Source organism: Girardinichthys multiradiatus, chromosome 8 (assembly GCF_021462225.1).
Source record: "Girardinichthys multiradiatus isolate DD_20200921_A chromosome 8, DD_fGirMul_XY1, whole genome shotgun sequence".
Lineage (NCBI taxonomy): Eukaryota > Metazoa > Chordata > Actinopteri > Cyprinodontiformes > Goodeidae > Girardinichthys > Girardinichthys multiradiatus.
The window spans coordinates 41,460,643-41,472,052 of record NC_061801.1 but is presented as its reverse complement, the minus strand read 5'-3'; the positions used below and the strand labels follow the sequence as shown (position 1 = coordinate 41,472,052).

At 41.4% G+C, this 11,410-nt stretch overlaps 1 protein-coding gene across 1 annotated transcript; it reads right to left on the bottom strand.

Moving 5' to 3' along the window:
• Positions 1–272: 272 nt before the first annotated feature.
• On the bottom strand, positions 273–10,774 carry thnsl2 (threonine synthase-like 2). Its single transcript, XM_047371846.1, has 9 exons — positions 10,670–10,774; positions 8,904–9,195; positions 8,018–8,212; positions 4,882–5,034; positions 4,569–4,808; positions 2,686–2,834; positions 1,885–2,010; positions 1,653–1,807; positions 273–949 (listed from the first exon to the last, which is right to left on the bottom strand). Exons 2-9 carry the CDS (start codon positions 9,124–9,126, stop codon positions 715–717), a joined length of 1,476 nt encoding a protein of 491 aa, XP_047227802.1. The 5' UTR covers positions 9,127–9,195; positions 10,670–10,774; the 3' UTR covers positions 273–714.
• Positions 10,775–11,410: the final 636 nt, after the last annotated feature.

The following is an 11,410-nucleotide window of genomic DNA, read 5'->3' as shown; positions in this document are numbered from 1 at the left end:
TTAATAGAAGCGATGCCCAGGTCGGCTACAAGCATGTCCACAAACGTAACTTTCCACTAATGTTGACCTGCGTGGAGCGCAGGAGACATGTCCTCCTCTCTGGCAGTCAGGAAGCTAGCAGTGGTCACCTGTTGCTTTTATAGAGCTGCTTGAAACTGACAACAGTCAGATAATTAGTTCAGTTTGAAGCTGCTGATGATTCCTACAGAAGCAGCAACAGATGGACAGTTTCTGGAGTTTGGTTTGATTTTTAATAATGAGACATAATAATATTTATTTATTTCAGGTTAAATAAGAACCTGAGGATTTATTTAACATCCTGACATGTAAGACTGTAAACTTAAAAAACCTTCAGAGAACAGACTAAAATAGATTTATTGTCATGTACTGAGATTAGGACTGCAGCTCCATGGATGCCAAAAATGTCTCAAATATTTGTTATTTTTAATGAGTTTGAGTTGCTGTTTCTTTGCTCATTCAGACACATGATTTAGTTTTATTATAAAGAGGTTAGATCTTAAAAAACAATGAAAGTTAAACATTACAACACTGGCAGTCTGCATTTAATTATCTTCATACTTTAAGATTTGCAGAAATTAGATGATTATTGCTGATTAGGTTTATGACATCACTGTTCAAACATGAGGACGGGTCACATGTCAGCTCAGGACAAAGTCCACTCAAGAGACAAGAAGACGTCTAGAAAAACCGTCTTTATGGAGCCTGAGCGTAACAAGTTCCTCCTTCCTTCCTGGTTCTGCTCACCAACTGGATCCACTCTCTCAGTCGTTCCTCCCAGTCCTTGCACCAGTCCGGGCTCCTCTCCAGGTTCTGGTACCGAGTAGGTAACTGGTCCAAAGCCAGCACAGCCTCAGGAGGGTCATAGGGCAGGCCTGCCTTCTCCACTGCTGCCTGGAACTTGGCTGGAGATGCTGTAGCAATGTAGCATCTGAAACCACGGGTCAAACTAGAACTCAGAAATCTGGTTCTAATCTGGTTCAAAGGTTCATTTACAGGTGTGACCAACAGACTGGTTCCACTGGTCAGAACCGGACAGAACTGGGAGCTAATGAAGATGTTTCATTCCTAAGGACCATTAAACCCTTTTTATAAACAAAGGTTCCTTCATATTTAGCTTTTTATTTTTAATATAATATAATATAATATGACAAAAAGCAATACAAACGTAACAATATTTTAACTGAAAAATAAAAATAAATTAATGCAATCCATTTTCTAAAGAGATAAAGAAAAGTGAGACAAAAACAGGAAACTGATACTGAAATAAAATAAATGAAATCCAAAATGAAAGTAAAATAAAATAAAGTGTGAACAGTTCTTCCAATCTAATCTATTCTATATAATACAAAAAATAAATCTAGAAAATCCATTTAAAGAGAAAAAAACGGCAAATAAAATAAAATTTAAAACAAAATAAATAGAAATACGTAAATATATATCCAAAGTGGAGTAAATTTAAAGAGAAAAATAAAACAAAATGAAAACACGAGTCACTGAAATAAAACTGAAACAAAACAAATTCAGATAAAAGTGGGACCGGTTCAGCTGTTTTAGTCACAAAAACACAATAAAAAGCAATAAATACATAGAAATAAACTAAATAAAATTATGTAAAACTAAGATAAACCCACCTGCTTGTCCCGGGTTTGTGAGGACGCTGGTAGTGATGCCACACACCCACAGCTGTGTGAGGACACATCTCATACTGGTTCTCCTCCCAGCACCTCCTCATGGTCTCCAGGATTCCCTGATCGCTCACGGTGCCGGTCACCAGAACCTCCGACAGCTACAAGAACAATAGAACCAAGATGATACTGATGATGGTGGTCTGGATGTTTTTAGAGAGGGCTGACCGACTGGTACCAGTTTGCGATGGTTTTCTGGCAGCGTGTGTCGATGGGAACGTTGGAACTCCTCCATCATGTTCTTCACTGAAGCTCCGTCTCTGCCCAGCAGCAGCCAGAAGATCCGCTCCATGTTGTATGGATCCTAAAGAGCAGGACCAGAACCACCAGAGATCCTTGATGGGTTTCCAGTCAGATGTTTAGATCTTTCTATACAGCTCTGATCCCAAACTTCACTCAAGGAGTTAAATTAATTTCAGTTTTACATGATTTTATTCATAAAGCCAGTTTACTACGAACTCATCTGAGCGCGCTCAGAAAAACCAACTGGATCAATTCAAAACTAATTGTTTAATTAAACTTAATGAAAAATCAGATTTAATTCTTAGAGCTTCAAACTGAAAACACAAAATACAACCAACCTGTTCATTAAAGCCGTTTAAATAGTAAAACTAAACTAAAATAAATAAATTTGCTAAAAAATTGTTTTACTGTGTGTCCTGATTTTAAACTTTAATTAAATTAAGAAAATTTAATTAAATTGATGTCAGTAAATAAATGAATAAAACACATAAAATATAAATAAATATTGTAAATAAATAAAAGAAATACAAAACAAAAAACAGCAAACATTAAAAATTAAACATAAAAATTTAAATAATTAAAGAAGACACACACAGTAAACGCTTAATATTAAATTACCAGTATATAATTCAGTTGTTTCAGGATAAAAGAAAAGTTTCAACATCCTGGAATGAACCCGAATATAAAGAAACTCATGGTGCATTCGTGTTCCTCAAGCTGTCAGTCAGTTGTATACCTGAATATCTATGGCAGTAGCCAGAGTCTGGGTGACGCTCGTTGCCATGGAGAAATCACCACTGGTTACCGTCCTGTGCACGATGTCATTAGAGTTCACCATGGCAACCAGCTTCAGAGGCAACCCCATCTGTATCGCGATGTAGGCAGCTGTCAGACACAAAACAGCAGAAAACTACAAACATGGAGGATTTGCGGTATCTCAGCTGCTGGTTCAGTAAAAAAAAAACTTTTTAATATGTCAGTGGGTTTTTATTTCAGGGTCATTCAGAATGCTTCAGCAACAACTGAAACAAGGTTTGTTCTCCGATCACCAGCTGATCCTGACTGATTCCTGCTGATCTGAATCCATTTTAAACGGCAGCCTCAGGAAAAACACAACGAAAATGAATCATTATGTTTGATAACCGGAAAAGGGACCTTCACTGTTCTGTTTGCTGCTTGTTGCTCAAACTTCATGTTTAAGAGAGGCTGGGGAGGGGTTATGATGAGAGGTAAAGAGCAGTAAGTATCTTACCTCCACCATGCCACTCTCTGAACATCTTCTATAATCAGGGGTTTATAGCAGAGGCGATAACAGAAGCTGGAGCAATCACAGGGAGAGATCTTTGGCCGTGCCTCTTTAGGTAGTCCAGACTCCTGGTTCCTCTCTGATTTTTTCTGCAGGATTTAGATCTAAGGACTGGCGTGGCCATGAAAGAATGTGGTCGTTTGTTTTGAATAGTTATCCTGCTGAAAACACGAGGATGAACCATTTCCAGTTCTATGATGGATGGACACCAGATATTTGTTCAAAATATTCTGGTGTTTGAAAGCCTTCTAACAAGGCTCCCAGGACCCACAACATCACAGATCCCCCACCGTACCTAACAGTAGACACGTTGTGGTGTAGGGGTGGTAAGCGCGCAACCACATATAGAGGCTATAGTCCTCGATGCAGCCGTCCCGGGTTCCAGACCCGGCGACCTTTGCTGAATGTCGGCCCTTCTTTCCTGTCTGCCTACTGTTGAAAAATAAAGGACTCTAGAGCCAAAAAATATCTTTAAAAAAAGAAATTAGACATGTTGTTCTTTTCTACATATTCACACTGTGTTTCACAGCAGAACCTCCTGGAGGGTTTGTTGCTGAGAAACTCAACCCGAGTCTCATCTGACCAAACCTCCCAGGTCCAGTCAAAGTCCATGCAGAGTTCAGCACGTTCTCGTTTGAAAAGGCTTTTCCTTACATGCTTCCCAAACAACCTGTAACAAGAGTCTGATGGTTGTCATGGATACATGACAACCCTCGTTCCTCGCTCCTCGTTCAGCTCCAGATATTTGAACCTTTTAGATCTGAGCAGGTTTTCTCTCTTCTACAGATCAACTCATACAGTATCTGCCTCATCTGAATATCGTGTTCTCTTGTCCTTCCCATCTGGAAGAGTGGAAGAAATGGGCCTCTGTGTCACATCTTATTTATCCCCACAGGAACCAGGATGTCATGAATTACTAAATAAAAGTTCCTAAGAAGTGTGATCAGCTTTAAAGAGCTTCAGTTATATTTGTTTAATGCTGATTTGGAGAAGATGTCAGAAAGTCTGCCATCAGAATTTTATTTAAAAATAATAACAATCTTTAGATGGAATTTAATGAATAAATGCCCTGAAATTAAAGGTTGTTTTGTAAAATATTCTGTAAAGCATTTTGCTGCTGTAATAAAAATAAATACGGCGTTTTACAAATGAACCAATAATGAAATAAAACAGGATCAAATAAATGGTGGAGGGACAGTGGTGGAGATGCTAACCAGCTTCAGCTGAGTGAGGAGATGAAAACCAGCTGCTGATGAAACCGGATCAGAAAGTTTTCAGGCAGATTATTCTGATGAGGAAACCTTGTGGCCCACCTGTGATGTTTCCTGCTCCTCCAGTCGGAACCACCACCTCCAGGTCCGGCAGGTCTGCCGCCGCCTCGGCCTTCTCCACACCACTGAGCTCCAGGTACGCGTAGAAGAAGTGGGCGATCTGGACCATGACTCTGGACCAATTGACGGAGTTGAGGCTCATGAGGCTGTGGGTCCTGACCAGGTTCTGATCAGCAAACAGACGGCGCAGGGGTCGGTCGATGTCGTCTGAGCTGCCGTCGGCTGCAGGAGAACCCCCAGTCAGAGAAGGTTTTCTAAAAACTAACCTGACCTCAGACCAGAGAGAAGCTTCTACCTGCAAACACATGGACGTTATCCTCCAGGCAGGTGGTCATGTGTTTCTCCTGAACCGCAGTGATCCGACCCCGTGGGTAGACCACCAGAACATCCAGACCAGGAAGACCTTTGGCACTCTGGATGGCCGAGCCGCCGGTGTCTCCTGATGTTCCTGAGAGAAGAATCAGTTCAGATGGTCATCTAGATATAAGTTTTAGTCAAGCTGAGGAGGACCTCCATCTGACCCAGGACCTTCATTCATTAACCCCTAAAGTTCTAAAGTCCACAAGTCCGTCCATCCAGAGACTAGTATAAATAATTTAAATGACTGTCAGCAGATGTCAGTTATAAAGTCACCTTATAATGAATCATAAGCAGAAATAAAATATTAACTGAAGTTTGATGTGTTGTTGTTTAGTGTTAATTGTCTTTATTTAATAAATAACAAATAAAATGAAGAATAAATATCAGTCAGCGAAGAGAATATTAATGAAGTATTCATTGTCAGCAAAACCCCACGAAGCAAACGGGCCCCACAGGTGTGTGTTAACACGATGCCAGGACAGAAAGATAACAACAATGACCTTAGAGAAGTAAATGTTGCTGCCATCAAACCATCTTTATTTTATTCCAATTTTATTCTAATTTGATCCTCATTTAATCCCAGTTTTAATCTGAATTTCTCCAGGATTAATCCTGGTTCTGTAACTGAAGCAGCAATCTTGGAGAACCACCTGCGGCTGAACATCAAGTTATCTTGAATTATCCCAATTTATCTTGTTTTTATGTTGGTTTCATTTAGATTTTATCCAAATTATATCCTGGTAACAAGATAAGAAAACCAGAATAATGGTTTATTTCTGGTCTCATTTCATCCTGGTTTTAACTCTGGTTTTATTCTGCATTGTGCTTTTATCCTGAGTTCAGAACAATGACCTTGTTAGAGAAGCAACTGTTGCTACCCATCAGTCTGTGATGGGTTATAAGATCACCTCCAAATTAAAGCTGCAAGCAGCCTTGTAGGCCCTCGCACCTCAGCGCAACTCGGCCTGAGCAGCCACCACGGGAGCCTGGCATCGCCGGCTGCACGCCAATAATGAGGCCGCTGTTCAATTGCAAATGTCGCCACTAAGGCGGACTGTGAGCAACATGTCCATCAATAACTCATAATCATGTATACTACATTTGGAGTGAATCCTATGATGTATGAGGGAGATAAAGCATTTGAAATGTCCTAGGGGGCGCTGCAGATCCAAATTCCAATTTTATCCAATAGAGCTGTTTGGGGGCTGACAAAGATCAACCATAATCAGTTTGGAGTAAATCGGACCATGCATGTGTAATTTAGAGCCAAACGTATGGCCGTGGCGTAACATCAGAAATCGCCACGCCATCATAGCCACGCCCTCCAGCTACAGCAGTCAGTACTGGTGTCTGTCTAAGACCATCATGTTATCTGTTACTTGGGACAGTTTCACATTGATTAGGTGAAGAACATCAAAAATTTACTCTCTAGAGGAAAACTTGCTACTTCCTGTTCTCAGGGGGCGGGGCTTCGATGATGTCAGCATCTGATCAGTGAATATTGTTGAGGCCTAGAGGCAGATCAATCCCAGAAGGTTTCATTTGTCTGTGACTTTCCTTGTAGGAGCTATATCAATTTAGTGTTTAATGGCGAGAAGTCATATTTTGAGGCGTGGCCACGCCCACACGCTTTCATGTATCAAAAAGCTTTTGATAACTTTTAATCCCCGGTGCCTTAAGAGTAAACTGAGTGATTTTGATGTCCGTAAGTAAAAAGCTGTAGGAGGAGTTCGCTCAGATATGTGGGCTAGAAACGCCCAAAACAGTCAAAATGGCAACTTCAATCCAAAATGGCCGACTTCCTGTTGGGTTTGGACCAATGCTCCAAGAGACTTTTTTGTAGGTCCTGAGAAATTACATATGTGTTCCAAATTTCAGATTCCTCGGTCAAAGCATGGCTCGGGGCTGATTTTTTAAAATTTTCTAGGTGGCGCTGTGGACGAATTAGGCCACGCCCACCAAATATGTCATCAGATCTTTGTGGGGGACTGGACAAGGATCAATCACATTGAATTTGGTGCAGATCAGATGATCTATGTGGAAATTAAAGCCAAACGTATGGCCATGGCGTGACGTCCAACTTCGCCGCGCCAACAAGGCCACGTCCTTTTATGAAAAGACACTGTGCCTCAAACGAAGTTAGACCCACTAGTTATCAGTCACCTGACACAGTTTCAAGTTGATTGGGTCAAGAGGGTCAGAGAGGCAACTTTCCAAGTGAAAAAAGTGACTTCCTGTTCTCAGGGGGCGTGGCTTTGATGATGTCAGTATATGACCCCATAGGGTCGTCGGAAACCTGAAGGTCCTCCTTCATGCCAACGTTGGTGGGATTTGGAATTTTTTTGGGAAAGTTATTGCAATTTTTCACTTTCGGCGCAAACGCCTAGTTCGTGCCCCAGCCACGCCCCCTAAACATGGCCAAAAACTCAGGATTTTGATAACTTTTAATCCCCCATCCCTTAACTGCATATTGACCAAATATGAAGCCGATAGCTCAAAATGCCTAGGAGGAGTTCGTTAAAGTTCGAGGTGAGTAAAAGTGAAAAACGGGCAAAAATGGGCCTTTGATCCAAAATGGCCGACTTCCTGTGCATTTTAGGACATACCCCCAAGATACTTTTTTTCTTGTTTTGAGGAATTCTATCATTGTGGCGAATTTCAGATCTCTACGACTTACGGTTTGACCTATGTCACGTTTGGAGGCGTGGCCAAGAGGTTTGGCCACGCCCACTGACGGCGACATTAAAGAACAAACATTTCACGCGGGGGACAATTTTGGGTAAAATTATATGCATTTTCGTCCATGGCAAAGCCCCCAAATTGCCTCCCCAAAAGTGCCCAGAATAATAATAAGAATCCTTACGATTACAATACGCCCTGGCAGCCTTCCTGCTCGGACCTAACTATCTAAAGTCCAACATCCCACAGAGAGAAACATTATTCCCAAGTGGAAAACATCTCAGACAGCTGCCAAGGAGTTGATGTTCCAGCAGCTTCAGCCCAAGGTCAGAGCGTGAAGGTCAGAGAAATGACCAAAAACCCAGGAGCTCCTTCTCAGGGTTGCATCTTACCAACGAGAACGACGGCTCTGCTGCTGTCTTTCTGCAGGAAGTAGTTTAGGAAGTGAACGGTGCAGCTCATAGCCAGGTCTTTAAAAGCTAAAGTTTCTCCATGGAAGAGCTCCAGAACCGACAGCCCATCCTTCAGCCTGGCGATCCGGACCACGTTAGGAACTGAGAAACCTGAGAGAGCTTCACCCACAAGGACTGGAAGACAGAAAAAACCCAGCAGTGGTTTCTTTAGACTGGGAAATAAAGCCTCTACATTGTTCTATGTGACCAGTTCAGTTAACTTAGTTCTGACCCGTTTCTGTTCCATCATATGTTCTCGTTCATCCATCCTTAACGAGATGAAGGAAAACTTACAATAATCCACAGAAACGTTTGCAGAAGATTCCAGATAAAATGGTGAAAAACTAAACTAACTGCTTTACCTCCACCTTCCAATGACTGGAACCCAGAACCTCCTACACCTGATCTCCCAGAACGCCCAGTAGGGGGCGCTTTCACATAGAAACATGTTATAGGTAACATGCTGTTAATGAAATGTCCAAACATACAATAAACACAACCATCACACTAAATAATAACCAGTTGGTCTCCTCCAGGCCGTCTTATTAATGATGAATTCACTCAATAATGTTTGCTGTTATTGTTTCACACATTTTTGTCCAAAATATTCAGAAAACAGAACAAGTAAAATAAATATTGCAACTTGTGATAAATAAATCTGTAGTTTTCTATAAATATTTCTCCTGAGAGCCTCGTCTCTCTCTGCTTTAACATCTCCGTTACTCTGATTTAAATCTCACAGAAGCTTCACATCTGGAAACATCTGACTGAGTTTCCATTCCAGACTGATCCAAGAGGAACCACTAATGGAATGGGAGCTTCTCACCCTCCAGGTCGTCTCTGGGGATCAGCTGAGCAGGGATGAACATGGAGGAGATCTCCACCACCAGCCTGGTGTACTGCAGCCCCCTCCAGCCCCTCAGGGTTTCTGGACTCAGCACAGGCAGCGTCTCCGGCATGAACATCCCTCCATCTGGAGCGTACCCAGAGAACAGAACCTCCCTGAAGTCCCGTCCACGGACCCCACCTCGAGTACTGCAGTAGAGCATCCTCTACAACCTGAAGAAAACTCGGCGTCAACACGTCTGCTGCAGTTTATCTCCTTACAGGACCTTCACCTAAAAGAATCGGGTCAATCAGAACACAACTGGACTCTTAACATGTAAATATGCTTAAAAACTCTCAGCCGCTTAAAATACATTTTTAATTTATTGACCAACAGAAATGATCAGACATATATTCCTCTGCAGAACCTTTTGGACTGAACCAGACAGGAACACCAACCATTAGCTGCTCAAGTTCATCAACAAGGAATCTATAAAAATCAACTTCAGCTCCATTTATCTTCTGTTTCACATGAATGTTGGACCGGGTTAAAGTTTATAGAACTAGAGAAGTTCTGAGCTGCAGTTAAAAGAGTTGGAATAAAAGGTAGAGAGGTCCAAAACAAAGTGTGGAATAAACTGTAAGAGTTCTGGCTGCAGCTCAGAACTTCTGTCCTTTATTAAAAACCTTCTCCCAACAGAACCTGCTTCCAGGCAGATCCAGTCAGACGGCTCCTGTTGCTCTAGCTGATACTTTCTGCTTTGGGGCCAATAAACCCAACGACGCGCTGTACAGAACCTCAGGGACCATAAAAGTTGGACTTTGACTGGCTTCAGACAGCAACTAACCTGCCAGGAAAAACGTCCTGATTTAATACAAGAACTTTAGCAGAACTCAGTGGTTCTGACTGCACCAGTGGACCCGCCGGTCCACCTCCTGTCTGTATGCAGAATCATCACAGTCCCGGACCAGATCCATGACAGTGGTGTCATCTGGGAACTTTGTTCTCTAACCTAAATCTGATTTTAATCAAAGTTCGTCCTGCTGGTTGATGCATTTATTGAGTCATTCATTTGTTCTGATCCATTCATAGAACGGGAAAAAGTGAATATAACTTTTTTAGTATTTGACCTGTGGGTCAGAACCGATCGGCGTAAAACAAAATGATCTTTGGTCGATTTTTAGCTCATCTTTAACTCAGATTGAAACATTAACCTGAATATGAAAAGTGAAGAAGTCTCTGTCACTTTGGAGTTCTGGACCCTCTGGATCCCAGGAAGGAACATTTCATTTGGATCAGGACTTAAAGCTTTAAAACATAATATCAGTTATTACATTTTAAACTGTTGTCTTCCTGTTTTATTTAAACATGTTACTGCTAACATCTACATTTTGAAGCAGAACCTAACTGCTGTTAAAGAAGTTCTATTAATAAAAAAGGTTTTATTTTTTAGTAACTGATCTGATGACTTTAAAGCATCTTGTTGTTGTGTTTTCTTTGTAACTCTGTACAGATTTAATCAAGTCCTCCTGGCTGCAGCAGCTCAGTGAAACATCAACAATCTTCATGTCCTGCTGAAGCCAGTTGGACTCGGACTGGTCAAAGCAGCAGTGGTTCGTTCAGCCCGGGTTAGGCTACCGAACCCGAACCCCGCTTGATGTTATTTAAAGTCCACTAAGATAGATTAATGAATCCTGACGAATCTGAGAAGAACTGAGAACTTTAATATGTCTGATGACATTAGCAGCTTGCGCTGGGTCACCTACCTCAGTCCGTCTGCGGTCCACTCCTTCACCTTCCGCCGGTGTATGACCTGACAGGAGAGAAAACACGCGGCAAGGGAGGAGTCTCCATCTTAAAGTGGTGTAAACAACATTCAGCCACATGGTTGAAGTCTGCTGCCCTCACTGCTGGATCTGAGAGGATCTTGTTTATCAGCCGCTTGTCTCCACCTAGCCGGCGCGCCGCTCTCTTCGCTGACTGGTAAATGATGCGGAGCCTTTGTAACCACGTTATTTAAACGCGTCTTTTCTATTGGACGAAAATAGGTGCGGAAGTACAACAACAAATTACGAAAAATGAAAGAACTGAACAGTTAAAGTACGATTTCAAGTATTAACGTGTTTGTAAATGAAATGTTTGCCAGCTGTCGTATGAGAATGATTATTAATGTATAATTTTATACAATCAGTGAGGGCTTTAAGAGAATAAATGTTTAGTTTATTTTAAATTATTAAGCGGATCACGTCACACTAATTGGAAACAACAGCCTTGTGAGCCTTCCCCTTTATTTAAACTTTTAAAGTGCCCCCTAGTGGATAAATTACATAAGTGAAGTTAAAGGTAAAGATCAGTTCACTAAATCTGTTTTTTTTTTTTTTACCTACTATTATTTCTATCTGAGGATTTTAGAGTCTTGCTCTGTATTAACTAGAATACCTGCAGACACAATACCAAGTTTATCAAAAACATATTTTGGCTAATGCTCTAGAAAACCTGTAATCCCA

Coding starts and splice junctions, on each gene's coding strand:
- thnsl2 (XM_047371846.1), bottom strand. CDS start 9,126: ATGCTCTACTGCAGTACTCGAGGTGGGGTCCGTGGACGGGACTTCAGG. Junction 5,035..8,017: donor CAGAGCCGTCGTTCTCGTTG/GTAAGATGCAAC, acceptor TTCTTCTCTCAG/GAACATCAGGAGACACCGGC. Junction 1,808..1,884: donor CAGAAAACCATCGCAAACTG/GTACCAGTCGGT, acceptor TTGTTCTTGTAG/CTGTCGGAGGTTCTGGTGAC.